This window comes from Littorina saxatilis, linkage group LG9, assembly GCF_037325665.1.
Source record: "Littorina saxatilis isolate snail1 linkage group LG9, US_GU_Lsax_2.0, whole genome shotgun sequence".
In the NCBI taxonomy this organism is placed as follows: domain Eukaryota; kingdom Metazoa; phylum Mollusca; class Gastropoda; order Littorinimorpha; family Littorinidae; genus Littorina; species Littorina saxatilis.
Window position 1 is genome coordinate 62,562,091 of NC_090253.1, and position 16,684 is coordinate 62,578,774.

Sequence of the window (16,684 nt, forward strand, 5' to 3'; positions counted from 1 at the left end):
ATGCAATCAACACTTCGAAGAGAGTGGAAGTGACGTCTAAAAATACTTCTCTTCTCCGCTCTCTGTCACCACGTCTGTCTGTCTGTCTGTCTGTCTGTCTGTCTTTCACAAACACACACACACACACAAACACATTTAAACTACTGAACCAGATACTATTAAACAACAATGCTTGCTACCCAAGAGCTAGAGGCTTACTGTGACTGGCAATGGCAGGGCGTCTCTCTGAAGACGATGACGTCACGCTCAGGTGACTGCTTCCTCCGACGGCCTGTTGTGTCGGCCTTGGTGGAGGTGCGTGTTGTGGTGGTGGGGGAGACGGTGGTGGTGTTCTGAAGCTGTCGAACTGTGACAGAAAAAAAGATAAGATTAAACATTCAATTATCAGATGCGTGCGTGTGTGTGCGCGTGCGTGTGTGTTCAAGAATCGAAAATTTTAATGTAAATTTTCATTTGATTAATATACTTACCCAATTCACATATAGCAATTTACTTCAGTTTAGTGCTAGGACGCTGAAAACTACGCTCACCCTGGTAAGGGGGAAGTACCCTAAAAATAGAACAGCCTTGACCGTCACATAATGACGCCATGACAAGGATACCCCCCAGCATGCTCTGCGCATGCGTGCTCTCGCCGCCATCTTGTATTCATTCGCTCGAAGCGCCCCTGTAATATTTTTAGGAGAACTAAAGCGGGGTAGGCGGGAGGGACTTCAGTATGTGAATTGGGTAAGTATATTAATCAAATGAAAATTTACATTAAAATGTTTGATTAAATTACATATCTTATCCCAATTCACATATAGCAGATTGCTAATTAAGGTGGTGGGATGCTCACCTATGAGCTAGGCAACAATTGCCCTGCTGCTACCATCGCTGGTAGAGCCTTTGTACCATCCTGCTGCGTACTGGAATGTCGCGCAGGTAAAAGTAGATAAAAACATCCTCAGATCACCAGTAGGCGGAGTCGAGGACTTCAGAAAATCTTCCTGATTTTAAGACCAACTTAGCTATGTCACTATCTTCCTTTGTAAACAAAGACGATAAAAGTAGCTTATGTTTGTGATCTTAACTCCTTGTATGAGACAGGAAGGAGCATTGTGATCCAACTGGTCAGATTCATAAGACTGTGTCGCCTGTGGCGAGAATCCTATAACGAGGAAAAACTTAGACCATCAGAGATGGTTACCCTGACTTCTGATTTTTGGCTAAGAAGTCTGGCCGGAAACGGAGTGAGATAGAGTGCCTCTAATAAATACTACGTCTCCCGGTAAGCCAGAGAGTGCGTGAATCTCGCTACCTCTGTGTGCCGTAGCTAGAAGCAAAGTGGAGAGTGTTTCCACGTCAGATTAATGAAGAAGAGCGGCCTGTAGCGGTTCAAAATCTGTGGAGCATAGAACCTCCCGTACCAAAAGACTCAGCCTTGCCGTGCTGTGACTCTCTGGCTATCGAACGCTATCTAGCCTATGGTCTCTCTGTAAAGGGAGACCTGTAATCTTACCCTGCGAGCTGAGCAAGACACTCTGATAAGATTAGGAAGAAACATAGCCTAACCAGGTAAGGCCTATGACTAGGATCCATGCTCTATCTCGCACAGTGTGGAAGGAGCCCAAGGGAGAACTGTCCAAGAACGCACATGCACCCCCCCCCCCCCCCCCCCTTTTTCTTCCACCTTGTCTCAAAAGACTTAAGAGTGAAGAGGAAGGCCCCGTTTGCGAGAGTACAACAGAAGGTACCTAATCTGTACAAAGGAAGGAAGGAGTACAGAGAGTAAAACAAGCTCCAGAGAAACAACCGTTGTCCTCAATGGCTACGGAAGTGGTATCAGTGAGAACTATGTACCCAAGTCCCTAAGCGGTGGCTTGAAAGAAAAGGAAGGCGAACTCCGGTGAAACCGGCAGTGTAACCCTCTAGGGAGCGAAGTACTGCCGATGATGTGTTTGAGTAAACGACAGTGCAATAGCTGAAGCCGAAAGGCCGCAGCTCCACAAATTGCATCATAACTTTCACAAAAAGACATTTTATCGTATTATTGTTGTTTGCACTCTAACATAAGAAGTATGCGTACCATCTTCCAGAATTATCTTATTATTTAAATGCACTTGTAAAAGGGGAGCAGAGAATATTGACACATTTCAAGCGTTCTGCGCCAAAATGTTGACTTTTCATTGTTATTATGGAATATTCAATGCAAGTAAAAGATTATAGTCAACGGGAAAGTCAAGATTAATCAATTCTTGAAACATGAGTGTACTTTTTGGTCTTTGAAAAGTTGCAATTCGATTACATGTCAAGAAATCGCGTAGCAACCCTACAAATTGCCGGTTGATACTCTCACGCTTGCTTTATTTTGAAAGGTTGCGACTCTCACGCATACTCGGTTGCGACTCTCACGCAGTTTTTCAAATGGAAAACGGAGAATATTTCATGTCTTAGCATGTTTACCTGTTTGGATTTGATGCAAAATCTCTTATGTAGTCTCTTAATTTTTAAAACCTCTCTCTCTCTCTCTCTCTCTCTCTCTCTCTCTCTCTCTCTCTCTCTCTCTCTCTCTCTCTCTCTCTCTCTCTCTCTCTCTCTCTCTTGATGATTCTTTTACTTCCCTTTACTTGTTTTGCCTTGCATGCTACACACGTCACGTATGGTATTTCATGTTATGATGGTATACCATATTTTATACTTATATCATGATTGTCTTACTGGATTTGTGATCCACTGTTGAATTGAGTGCACGTGCCATGAAACATGTCAGTTTGACAGACAGGGTCCCGCCAGCATTCATCCACAAAGCATTGATTGACTTGCGGATCTGGTCTGTTTCAGAATCAGAGTCGGCAAAGGCAAAGTGATTGTCACTTTAATTGAAACTGACGTGAGTGACACCAGCGTTGGAGAGAGCATGTTGCGTCACTGAGATATGTTTTTTACACAGTCACTGGGTCAGAACGGCAGAAATCCAAAAGTGTATGGACAACCTGCAGGACTTTTCAACGTTCGAGAGAACCCAGTCCTACCACGGAAGAAGAAGAAGAAGAGGAAGAAGAAGAAATCAAGCGAGGACGAAGATCTGATCAGAGACCTGACTAACTTCACTAAGACAAAGAGTAGGAGAGTTTCTAATGAAATCAACGAGCCGAGCCAAAGTATTAGTATTTACTTCATGTATTTCGGGTTTACATATTTACTCCACAATCCACTTCCAAACATGCCTCTTATACAGTTAGAAATGTAGTTAAATATAGTTTTTGATCATGAACAAGCAGAAATTCAAGTGAATCATGTCAAGAAAATCACCATGATCCTTGTTTTCCCCAATAACAGAGGATCTGCAACAGTGTGGGTTTTCTCGGACATTTACATTATCAAGGGTGTATTAGGGTATGAATGACAGCTCATACTGTCTGTAAAGAGGCGGTACACCCCGAGTTTGCCGAAACTACAATAGGGGAAAAGGGAACATAACAACTCTATGATGGGGAGAGGGGTCATGTATATATATGTGTGGGGGGGGGAGAGAGAACAGGAATCAGTGACAAAATACCGGACAAACAAAGATTGCCTGCATAAACGAGTAAATTGGGTGTTTTTTTGCTCAAATAAAGCAAAAATCATTCATGAGAGTCTCAACCAGAGAATACAAAATTTGCGTGAGAGTCTCACCCTACCGAGCGTGAGAGTATCAACCGGCAATTTGTAGGGTTGCTACGCGATTTCTTGACATGTAATCGAATTGCAACTTTTCAAAGACCAAAAAGTACACTCATGTTTCAAGAATTGATTAATCTTGACTTTCCCGTTGACTATAATCTTTTACTTGCATTAAATATTCCATAATAACAATGAAAAGTCAACATTTTGGCGCAGAAGGCTTGAAATGTGTCAATATTCTCTGCTCCCCTTTTACAAGTGCATTTAAATAATAAAATAATTCTGGAATATGGTACGCATACTTCTTATGCTAAAGTGCAAACAACAATAATACGATAAAATGTCTTTTTGTGAAAGTTATGATGCAATTTGTGGAGCAACTCACCTCGCTTTGCCGCCGCGTGAGAGCTGAAATGGATTGAACCGGAGCGTGGGTAGTTTCTTCCTATCAACCGGTTATACGGTGTGCGCATACTCGTAGTTTCGTCAGTCCACCGCTCCGCTCGTGGCAAAGGCAGTGAAATCGACAAGCCAAAATAGTGCGGTAATGGTCTCGCTGAGCTGGATAGCACGCTATTCTGTACCTCTCTTCATTTTCACTTTCTGAGGTTGTTTTTAATCCAAACATATATCTATATGTTTTTGGAATCAGGAACAGACGAGGAATAAGATGAAATTGTTTTTAAATCGATTTCGGAAATTTTATTTTAATCATAATTTTTATATTTTTAATTTTTAGAGCTTGTTTTTAATCCAAATATAACATATTTATATGTTTTTGGAATCAGAAAATAATGAAGAATAAGATTAACGTAATTTTGGAACATTTTATAAAAAAATTTTAATTACAGTGTTCAGATATTTAATGACCAAATTAATTAATAAATAGATTGCTTGGCCAAAATTTCAATTAATTTGATTGAAAAATGAGGGTGTGACAGTGCCGCCTCAACTTTTACAAAAAGCCGGATATGACGTCATCAAAGACATTTATCCAAAAAATGAAAAAAAGTCTGGGGATATCATGCCCAGGAACTCAACTCTCATGTCAAATTTAATAAAGATCGGTCTAGTAGTTTACTCTGAATCGCTCTACCTACACACACACACACGCACACACACACACACACACACACACACACACACACACACCATGACCCTCGTCTCGATTCCACCTCTGTTAAAACATTTAGTCAAAACTTGACTAAATGTAATAATTTTAAAAAGGAAAAGAAAATCGACCAACCGATCCTACTTACTATTACGTTTTCTTCAAAAACAAAAAAGATTTTCTTCTTCGTCTCATCACCCCCCCCCCCCCCCTATTCATCCGCCATACCCAGATAAAAACGTCACCTCCTTACCAGTTCTTTAGCTCTTTCCACAATCTTGTCAGCCAGGTCACAGGCTTGAGCTGCCTCCTCTTGACTGTAGATATCTGAGGGGATCTTGGGGTATCCACGACCGTATCCTGGATAGCGCATCTGTGTGTGGTACCCGAGTAGGTCATCAAGCTGGGACACCAGTACCTGGGTGGAGGCATCTCGCACACTGCAGGCAATGGAACAGATGCTGTGGCTGTATCTCTGGTCGTGACCCGCGTCTCTCCGGTACAGCACCGCCTTCAGCGCTTTTTCCGCAGCCTGAAGTCAAGCAGTTTGACACGACTTACATTACGCTTACAACATTAAGCTTTTACATCTCAGAAATCGAGCTATCATCTTTTTTTGTCAATCTGGCTCTGTAGCCGAGAGTTAGTATCTCGTATCTTTACACTCTAGCTCTATTCATAAAGAAATTAAATAAAATACTTCGACACGATGTTTGCGTGTTTTTGATAAAGATTTTTTTCATATCAACGTCTTGCGATGCAGAACGCCCAAACCAAAAGACTTCAAACAAAATTGAACAGCAATAAGATCAACAACAAAAAAGTTAGTGCGGATGACAGTTGTTTTTACAGTCAGTGAAGTGCATTGCCTTGGGAATCAGACCTGAACAGATAACACTTAATTTTGTCTTAAGTTTGACTCATTGACATTATCATTTGATTTTGTTTTGTTTTGGCGCTCTGTGTGGCTATATGAGGCTTAAAGCTCCTGACAGCCTACCCACCCACCTGATGAGTCATGTAACAGATCCAGTTGAAGCTTGCAGTGTCTCGCTGTAGCATCTCTCTGGCTGTCTCCTTGTCTTTCTCTGCCTGTTGCAGCCACCGTTTTCCCTCCTTAGGTTGAGGGTTCGCACTGGAACTGCAGTACGATCTGAACGAGAACCCTGGCGAAGACCATCCACCAGAACTGTGAAATGTCCTTCTGGATTCTGCGTAAGATTGTCCCCTTGCAAACACATCGTCAAAAAAGCTGCCAAAGCCGTCTCCCCCACTGGCCCTAGTACTGCGGTCGTCTTCATCATCCGACAGCAGCTCTTCGCCCTGTTCCAGCCGTGACATGTAGTCCTGGATAGCTTGGAACACCTCGGTACAAAACTTTTCTTTGCCGGGGTTCTTGTCCGGGTGCCATTTGAGGATCAGACGCTTGGAGACTTGCTTGCGGCTTTTGGCGTCCGGCATGGAACGCAGCTGACGTCGAATGTCTCTTAGCACCGCCTTCAGGTCGTCGCTGGCCCCGGGCTGGCTGAAGGCGGCGAGAGGAGGGGCCGTGTCTCCAGTGAAAGGAACCGAAGCGACAGGAGTAGGCCTGATGAACTTGTACAGTTCACAGCCTTGTACCTGAATATAATAGGCCGTTTAAGTCACATTAGTGTCCTTCAGACTGATTAAGCTAAACTTGGCCAACAAATTCTTGCGACAAATTTCGCACCCAAATTAAAGCATTAATTCCAGAGTCATTTCATTCAAACTTTCTAATCCAGAAAGGCTGTTTACTTGAATTCCTGGATCACCTTTTTGGATTAAAGATTCCTTTGACAGGCATCACGTGACCGCTGCTCAAATAAGGGTACACTCAAAATCGACCCGACAAAAACGGAAGGGACCAATACAAAATCGACGAAAATCTTAATAGGCTTAACTTTGCAACTTTAACATACAAGATATAAGTGACATTATTTGGAGCTAGAATGGTAATAGTAAGATCATACATTTATCTGCTGTTCTTACCTCTTTGAGTTCTTCTTCACCATCATTCTCTCCGATGACGATGACATAACGCAGAAGCAGAAGCCTGGTCCTGGTGTCAACGTTCATGTCAGTCTCGGGTTCAATTACCCTCTTCACCTTGCAAAATATGTAGGAAGGCTTTTGCTTTGCGGACTTTTCTCCACTCGTGGAAGGCTGCAAGTCTTGGGGAGAACTCCACTCATCATCAGTAGTAATTGTGTGCTTTGACTCCTGGACATCAACGAGAGGATCGTTCAGTTCACAGGCAACAAAATGCCCCACCTCGAACTCATAGACGTCCTGATCAAGCATAAAATGCATGGTGTCAGGGATGAGTACCCCAGGTGGAGGATACGCTGACTCTGCAGGCTGCCATCCAGAATATGGAGTAATATCTGCCTCATCCATTATCTCTGATGCCGCGGATAAGTCTGCCAAGCAGTCATCCAAGTCTGCTGCAATGTCAAACCCAACTGCTTTGTATATGGCTTTTCGCAAAAAACGTATGTTTTTTTTAATCCTGACGTTATCTGTACCTACTTCTTGATTGGTATCCATATACAAAGAAACCTTTGCAGCAGTTTCACTGTCAGAGAGATTTCTCTGTCTTTCTTCAAAGATGAAGAATGTTTTCTCCTCTGATGAGTCTGGCAACTCTGATCCATGCAGGACTAGCACAGTCCTCAAATCTTGAGTTTTGAAAACGGCCATGTGTTTCAGCGCATCTTCTATCCTTTTACCTTCATCTTCTTCAAGTTTTTCTCCCGTTTGCACGAGCTTGTGATTTTTCAATCTCTTTACGACGTGCGCCAAGTCGGCTGAATGAAGGAGTTTGGTGATGGACCGAGTGTCTGAGTCTTGAGTTGCTTCCCTTCTGCAGGACTCCAACAGCACTTCCTTCACTACTTCGTGCCACTCCTTCATTCGGCATGAGTGAGGGAGCAGTTTAACCTCTTCATGCAAGTTGTGGTTCTTTAGACCTAACAGAGCAAAGTTCACAAAAACTAAAAGACCTTCCACTTCTGTTTTCAGGCGCTTTTGGTGGCGAATCTTCACGTCTACCACCACAGTCTTTGAGTCCATCAACCTCACTTGCAGAATCCGCTCTGGGTACATTGTCAACAGGCACATGTTTTTTGCGGGCAGGTATAGATTGGATCTTGAAAAGCTTGTTGTTTCCAATTCACCTTTTAGAAAAGTGAAGAAATTGTCAACGGCACGTGAGACCAAAACAAGATCGTTTAGATTCAGGATGTGATCACCATAGATGTCATGGATTCGCTCCAGGGCCACTGCATAGTGATCAGGTGTGACGGTGTCACAGACTCCAAGTCTTCTGAAGAGTGAGAAAAAATTTCCCAGATGTTCTGGAGCACGTGTCACAAAACCCTGAATTACCTGCTGTTCGGTCAGAGTTATCACCACTTGATCTGCTGAGAACATGGCTTTTTTGTCCTTGTCAAATATAATGGCAACATCCCGTATGCCGCGAAGCATGTCAGGGCCGGACTTTCCCAAATGATTATAGATTGCTTTCATGATTTCCTCAATCAAGTTCAGCTTCCTGTCATCAAATAAAGTCAGAAGCGATGAACCACCTTTGTCTTTCATACCCAGAGACTGACACACATTCTTCACATGTCTCACGACCAGGTCTTCAGAGGGCTGTGGGTTGAACCCAACGAAGTCATGCATGTTATGTTTCCATTTAACAAACTGTGAAGGATTTGCGTCAGGAGACAAGAGGCACGAGCTGGTCCACCCAAGGTACTTTTTGTCAGGTGCCAGGCCTTCAGAGAACGATATGAGCGGTGTGGGTGGGTGGAACAACGGGTGGAAGGACTGAAGGAGCTTTCCGTCAGGCAGGTCATCATGTGACAGGGGCACTAGGAACTTTACACCCTTCAACTGCTCTAGAAATTGGTCGCTGCGCAGCTTTTCCGACGACTTCAGATACAGCACTAATTCCTTAGACTGTTGTTGCAGTTTCTCTGACAGTGGCCTTCCGGCATTGTCGGCCACCTCTCTCGCAAAGGTAAGAAACCATTTTTCTGACACCTCACAGACCATGCCGACGCGCAGCAAGAACGACCTCCACTTGTCATCATCGTAAGGAGGGGGAGGGAACCGTTCCTGTGGCATCATCACCTTGAACACCTCGCAGTATGGGCTGAAGAAATGTGAGGCAGTGGAGAGAGTTCCGTCCGTCCCTTTGATGAACGGTGTCCGACGCATTGTGCGAAGTAGGCGCTTGTCGTCTTTACAGTGAAGAGAGTCTTTGATGAATTCTATGTGCTTGGGAATGGTGTCTGCTGGAAGAGATGAAAGTGTCGGCAACAGGTGTCCACAGTAAAACTCTTCCCTGTCAGGAGACGCAATCCCCAACTGTACAAAAAGTTGTTCTAGCCGACCGTTTCTTTTCACCAGAGAGATGCCTCTATTGTTGGACCATTCTTTCAGACCATCGTGAGGAATGTCATCAGGTAGGCAGAGCGACCTGTTATTGTTTCCCAAAGCTACAAAAGAACCGTCTGGTGTCTCGAAGAATGGTAACAATAGCACCCTGGAAGCGAGACTTTGGCAATCCACTGTTCTGAAAAAGAAATCTAGAATGACCTCAGCCTCATTGCTGTTCAAGTTGTGCTCCTGTAAATTGGTGAGAGCTGTGATCAGGTCTGTAGGATTGTTGACTGACGCCACAGTTTGAGTGGCTATATGTGTGCAAGAGACAAGTCCTGTGTCCAGTTTGAATAACGGAAGTTTGTCAAGACTTCTGTTGACATCTTCATTCTCGATATTGACCACTCTGGGTACTTGCTGAATTGTTAGTGTGGGAATATAGACAACCCGATTTCTGTCTATAATAGGAAAAAGGTAGACTGTTCCGTCTTTCACTGCCGGAATGAGACACCACTCCTGAAGAAGTTCAATATCTAGCTCGTTGTTTTCCAACTCATTGAGAAAACACCAGAGACGTTTTATCCAGTCAGACAAGCAGATGTCTTTGTGTTTGGAGGATAATTCACCCAACGATTGGGTTAAGCCCCTGTTCATCATGGATTCGTGCAAAGTGAATGGCAGTTTCTGGGCCAGGACAGCAAGATCAAAATGCTTCAGGTACTCGGGGAGAGGGCTCTCTTTGCTCAGTATTACACATGGTATCAACTTGCTGTGTAGGAAAAGGCCACTGGACCCAGGCAGCAAGTCGTAGAATTTAGACACAATTATAGGATTGTGAGGAGTGAAGCAATGCAGTTGTCCTGACATCCTCAAGCTGAGAGGAAGTCCTTCCAGGTCTCGATCTTGTTTCTTTATAAATGTGAATATCACATGGACGCCTTCTGCAGTTTTGAAACCAGTGTCCTCGACAGGCTCAGGGAGGTCTTTCAGGTTGCAGCTGTCTGTGTCTGAATCATCTCTGTGACAGGACTGCAGAAAGTCAACCACTGTTTCATCATCCACAACTTTTATGCCCTCAACTGAACTTTTGACAAATGCTTCATGGAGCCAAAAAGGGCATTCAACGATGTTCATGTTTAGGTTCATTAGCACTTGTTTCAGACTTGAAGACAGCGCATCCCTCAAAAAGTACCCAGGGAAACCTTCTGATCTGAGAGCTGGCACCCAAAGGAGATGATCCCAGTCTCTGCGCAGAACAGGAAACACGTCAGCCTCAGTCTCAGCGAGGTGTTGGTAGAACGACGTCATCAAGGACTTCCAGAAAGTGTCGACTTGCACCCGATGGTCTGGGAAGAAGTTACTGTACTGCTCAAGCTTTGCGTTCACGTCTGCACTGCTCACCAGACTTGCCTTGTTCAGGCAAGCTGTCTTTTCGTCGTGGTGCTTTTTCTTCTTTTTTCGCTTCTTGCCAGAGTTGTGTCCCGTGTCTGGAAGAGCATCACTTTCCTCTTTCTGTTTATCGTTCTTGCCGAGTGAAACCTCTTCTTGCGAGAAACACAATCTCCTGACCTCTCGAAGAGCAGTGACGTAAGCAGGTACAATGACGCTGCCAGTGAGCAGCTCATTCCATGACGTCAGTTCGTGGTCATTCCCGTTGTAGATGTTACGTCGTGTCTCGTGATCCAGCGCAAAGCGACCGTTAACGTGCACTGGCAGGCCTGTGTTGACTGGGATGGGCAGCGTACAGAAGGCCTGAAACGTTCTCTGGTCCGCAGCTTGAGCAGATGCAGATAGTTTCTGCAAGTTTCCTAGCACCTCTGGAACTGGTGTATTGCCATCATGCTTTCCTTCAAAACATGCTGCAAGAGTTTTGACAGTCCCGGTGCCTTCTATGCGCTGTGAACTGAAATAGCGTGTGTGCCCTTCTTCCAGCATGGACAGACAAACAGCGACTCCTCCAACCGGTAGCATTTTATGCTTTCTCACTGTTGACGACAGTTGCAGTGTATCTGGTACATTGTCGCTGTTAGACAATCCAACCCTGTGGACAACCAGCCACTCTTCACTTCCCCCGTCAGAGGAACACAGCTTGCAGTGAAGAGAAACCTCCCTTGAAAGAAATTCACCGAGGCTTGGACAGCTTGCCTCATCTTTCAAACGTTCAGCTTCAGATTTCACGTGCAATTTGAACTCTTCTTGCATCTTCATGTTGCGTTCGTCTGCAGTGAGCTGCGTTTCGAAGTCCAGTTCAATAGTCCCGTCTTCTTTTGCTGTGTACACTCCGATCTTCTTGACGTTGTTCAGGAAGAGAAGACACTCGCCCATAGTTGACCTAAAGTCTTGCAGAAGGTCGTTCACTTCCTCCATGGTCGCTGCTGGCTGTCTGATTTTGGTCTTGCTTGCTTTGTCTTCCGTCCTGAGCGGTAACCTGAACACCGTCCCTGACTGCGCCTCTGTGCTTTTCGCTGCAATGTGTTTATAGGACTTATAGAGAGTTTTACAACATAATGAAGTACATTTATCAAACAATCAAAAAAATCGTTGCAGAATAATGCCCCCAAAAAGCAACAAGAGCTTATGCTCTGAATCTAATATCAATCTGCTGATCTCCATAAACGTTCAATAAAATGATAGGATCCCACTGATTGACCAAAACTCAATCACGCTGTGACCTGGCCAGTCATATCTAAAGATCACCAATAGAATTAAGTGTGTGAAGTTTCAAAGATCTTGCTTCAAAAACTATGAAGACAATTATAGATTAAAATACAAAATTCCCCACAGTGACATTGACATTTGACGAGGGTCAACCAGACTCAGGCCATATCTGGAGGACATCAAGCTATGGCATTGCCACAAGAGTTTGAAATCCTAAAAGTGTGGCAAATTTCAAAGATATATCTTCAGAAGGGCTTCACGTGAGCACAACAAATTGAGGAAGGTTAATTTTATGATGACATTATGACATTTGATGAAGGTCACTTGTGTCATGTCTGAAAGTCATTAAACCCTGGAAATGTGTAAATCATCAAAACTCTACGTGACTTTTAAGATGTTGAGTTCATAGTTCTCTCCATTCTGATATGGTTCAGGCTTTGCACTAGGCTTATTACAGAATGAGCCCCCCCCCCCCCCCCCCGAAACAAATGCAACCCACAGAAATGCTAATAACTTCTAAATCTGTTGATTGAATAACTCTATAATCGGTGTACATTATTTTAGCTTTTGTACGACCAGTACACAAATTGGCAAATGTTGTCACGGTTTGGTGACAGTGATTGGGAAAGAAACACTCTGTAGGGTGCCTTTCCGAAATTGCGATGCAAAGCGCCTGTGCTTATCGCAACTGAAGGATTTTGTGCTGACAGGGCTTGGCACGAGAAATTGGTTTATCTCCACACCTGAGCTAGGGGTGCGAGGTGTGATATTGTGTACAGGGTTTCCACGTGCAGGATTTTGCTGTCTGGACAAAATCAACTGAGACTGAGCTGTACGTGTAACGATAGCGATTGGTCGCTGGAGTCACGTGATGTTTTCGACGAGCTTTGGGGTAGACATTGAAACAACCCCATTCGGCATTTACTTTGAGGCAATAAGGTTGTTTCCTCGTCTAAGAGTTGACGGTTTTTCAACGCGTGGTGACAGTTTTTATGTCAATGTGCCTGCTCTGCATGTCCAGTAGGGCTCTTAGGACAACGGAGGAGTGACCGCCTTTCGCTGCAAAATTATGTTTCTGACGACGAGGCCGTCAGGTGTTTCTTGACTGGGTGTTGGAGAATTTCAACGCAGAAGAAAACTCAGTACAAGGGTTGTGGTTACTAATTCGTCGACGGGCGAAAGCCATACAAGGAAGCGGGTTCGCTTAAGGAAAGCTACACATTCATTAGGCTGTTGAGGTAATAAATCGTTATTAAACGCTGTTTGACGAGTCATTGTTTGTGGAATGAAATACTCTCTGTTGTTCTTTCCAGGTTAGCGCATAATATGCTCTTTGTGACGCTAAAAGTATAATCTGTATATGGTTTTTGCATGTAATCTATGGAGAGAAGGAGGGAAAATAGCTGATTTGTTGTTTTAAAAGTTCGTTGTGCAGGCCCGCGTGCTCCATGAAATATGTAAAGCTGACATGTTTAAAAGGGTGGAGTGTGAAGGGTTGCGTGGTATGTTTAGTGCACCGATGCTTTTTGTTGCAGCCTACTTATCTTTGCGGGAGTGCGGTGCTGCTGGTATGCTGTAACCGGAACATCACCTGCTGTATTGCTGTAACCTGGTGTTTTGCTGTTGCTGTCGCTGTTCTACCTTTTTACACTAAGTACCTTTGCTGGTAAACTACGGGGAGGACCTTCAGCGACTGAGTGAGGCGCCTGATATCTCCACTATTCCCTGCTTCGTTCAACGCCAACCGGCACTACAGTCAACGGAGCAGTTGTGGAGATAGACTATTTACAGGTCGCCCACTCGGTGGCAAAAAGCTAAGTGTACCGGGCTATTGCACCCTTCTTACCACCAAGTCATCTTTTATATTTGAGTGGTGATAACGTGGGGTGTGGGACACCTGCATAACCAGCGCTTTTGGCATAACAGCTAACTTTCCTGTCTTTACACGAGATCAGCGTGTTATTATCATTTAATAAACTTTAACTGGCATTTTGTCAGTTACTTTCCTTACGTCTTTGACGTAAGAACAACGTTTGAAGTGAAGTATCGAGGGAGGTGGCGAGATCGTATATAAACAGGCGTCTGAAACTTACACTTTTGTTGATTCTATCTATTTGTATGACTGCGAGAGTGGATCGTGGTGTGGATTAGTCAGTTAGCAGTAATTGACCGTTCATAATCACCTTGTGTGATCTATGAAACGTGACAAATGTATAGGTCAAAATATTTAATGGTCGGACTTTTCCGCACTTAAATTTTTTTTCTTCTGAATACATAAACTCAACTCAACAGTATGAGGCTTGACATTAAGCAGTAGCCATACTTTCCTGATTTATACCCCCCAAACTTTTACCTTTTCGATTTTCTGAAATGTCGGAGTATACAAAAACATCCCCTTTCCCATCCAGATCATCGGTGACATGAAGACAGCAGTTACAGCTAGGTTCAGGGCAATCCCCAGACAACACTTGCGCAATGGCGTGAAAAAGTCATCAATGACATGAGCGCATTCCTCCATGGGAAATGCCTTGATCTTGCCTACATTTGCTGTATTGAAGTCACAATACTATGTTCTTTAAATAACCTCAAAGGTAACAATGTGTGGGACTTGAATTGTGTTAGTTTGACTACCTCTTAATTTCAAACCTCATAGTGTAGCGTCGATCACCGAATTCGGATTTAAAAAAAAAAAGCATAACAGTCAGACCATCTGACCGACAAACCTTCCACTTTATTGAATGTTCATGTATAGGCTGATAATGTACACCAAATATTAAACAATCTGGTCATTGGATGTAGAAGTCATAAGCATTGTTGGGTGCAATTTTGAGTCATCCTGTATATCTATAGCTCTGACAATGTTTGTGTCAGAGCAGTGTCTGAAAGCAGTAAAAGATGAAAGCAAGTTGGTCCAGGATGACTAAAAATTGAATAAATAAAATAAACCAAATGCTTATATGCTCATATGACTTAACTTCATCATGTGTAATATAAAGCAGAAATTGTCTGCCACTCTAACTCTAGCTCCATAAACGTTCAAGAAAATGATAATTTCCGACTTACTGAGTTGACCCCTTTGCGACCTTGAAATTTGATCAGGCTCAGCCAGACTTGGTTCATGATTAAAGGTCACCAAACTGGCAATGTGAAATTGTTAACAGATCTAGCTTCAAAACGTTTTGATAACATGATATTTTTCATTTTTCGATCTTCTTCTTCTTCTGCGTTCGTGGGCTGAAACTCCCATGTACACTCGTGTTTTTTGCACGAGTGGAATTTTACGTGTATGACCGTTTTTTTACCCCGCCATTTAGGCAGCCATACGCCGTTTTCGGAGGAAGCATGCTGGGTATTTTCGTGTTTCTATAACACACCGAACTCTGACTTGGATTACAGGATCTTTTTCGTGCGCACTTGGTCTTGTGCTTGCGTGTACATACGGGGGTGTTCGGACACCGAGGAGAGTCTGCACACAAAGTTGACTCTGAGAAATAAATCTCTCGCCGAACGTGGGGACGAACTCACGCTGACAGCGGCCAACTGAATACAAATCCAGCGCGCTACCAACTGAGCTATATCCCCGCCCAAGTGTAGCCTATGCAATGCTAACTTTTGTCTGTCTGTGCGTGCGTGCGTATGTATGTATGTATGTATGTATGTATGTATGTATGTCTGTGGTAGAAACTTTAACATTTGAAGACGTCATATTACATTGACGTCACATTATGACGTACGAGGGTTAGACGTCACGCGATGGAATTACTGAAAGTCTTGGTGATTGTTATTTTGAGCGGGCCGAGACTATTTGGCAGTCGTGTCCATGTAAGTATACATGTATGCAGACAGACAGATCTAGATCTAGTGTCTCGCTTTCTTGCACAGTTTCACCTATGCTCTTTCTGTGTGTGTGTGTGTGTGTGTGTGTGTGTGTGTGTGTGTGTGTGTGTGTGTGTGTGTGTGTGTGTGTGTGTGTGTGTGTGTGTGTGTGTGTGACGGAGTGATTGAGTTTGTGTTACTGTTTGTCGATTTCTTACGTGAGCCTTGAAGGCTTCGCCTCTTGTTTTTCTTTTGTTATTTTCTCGATCGAATCTTGACCCTGCTGTAATCTCAAAATTAGATTAGGGTCAACCATGCTTGCGTCGTGTCTGAAGGTCATCGAACTGTGCAAACGTGCAAAGTTTCAAAGCTATATATTGCTCTTCGAAAACGTAAAAGAAACTTACATTTCAAGTTTTTGATCTAAACACCTTCAAATTTAACGAGGGTCAATTATAGACCAGTGTCATGTCTTCAAGTCATCAAACCCTATTAGTGTCCTAGAGTATTAAAAGTTATTAAAGTTCTGATGAGTGGAAAGACACTTGAACTTGAAGCAAGTTTTCTTATTGTCTCAACTTGTCCAACTTAACTTGACCGTTCCAGGGGAAGTCTGCCATTGAAGTTGAAGATCCAGGGGACTGAACTCTCTGTCAGTTTTCAGTGCAGCCTAACTTTATTAAATCCGAGAATACGTATACTTCGACATTTTTTTTTTCTGTGACCAACATAGGCAGGTTAGTGTAACATTACTCAATGGAGATCTAATTCGAATGTGACAGAGTGAACTGTCATCAGTGTAAGTTTTGTGTTGAAGACATGTAGAACTGAGCTGGAAATCTTAATTTGCATTTCGTTTCAGTAAATAAGAGTAAAGCAGTTCTAACCCTGTTGCTATTGTCCAGTTTAGTCTTTGTTGTTTATGTTGCCATCGGTTTGTGTTTTGTGTCAATTCATTTTGTAAACTGTAAGAGCTGGAATGCACCTGTGTCCATCTTAGAACAGATGCAAGCAATTAGGTGTCTGTACAATTATCTGAAG

At 43.4% G+C, this 16,684-nt stretch overlaps 1 protein-coding gene across 1 annotated transcript in view; it reads right to left on the reverse strand.

Moving 5' to 3' along the window:
• LOC138977312 (sacsin-like) overlaps positions 1–16,684 on the reverse strand; it is a 69,772-nt gene that overhangs the window by 7,267 nt on the left and 45,821 nt on the right. The window contains exons 18-21 of the mRNA XM_070350213.1: positions 6,770–11,634; positions 5,768–6,379; positions 5,013–5,291; positions 199–346 (exon numbers count right to left, since the gene is read on the reverse strand). Of these exons, the coding sequence (XP_070206314.1) occupies positions 199–346; positions 5,013–5,291; positions 5,768–6,379; positions 6,770–11,634 (5,904 nt within the window). The remainder of the gene's footprint in view (positions 1–198; positions 347–5,012; positions 5,292–5,767; positions 6,380–6,769; positions 11,635–16,684) is intronic.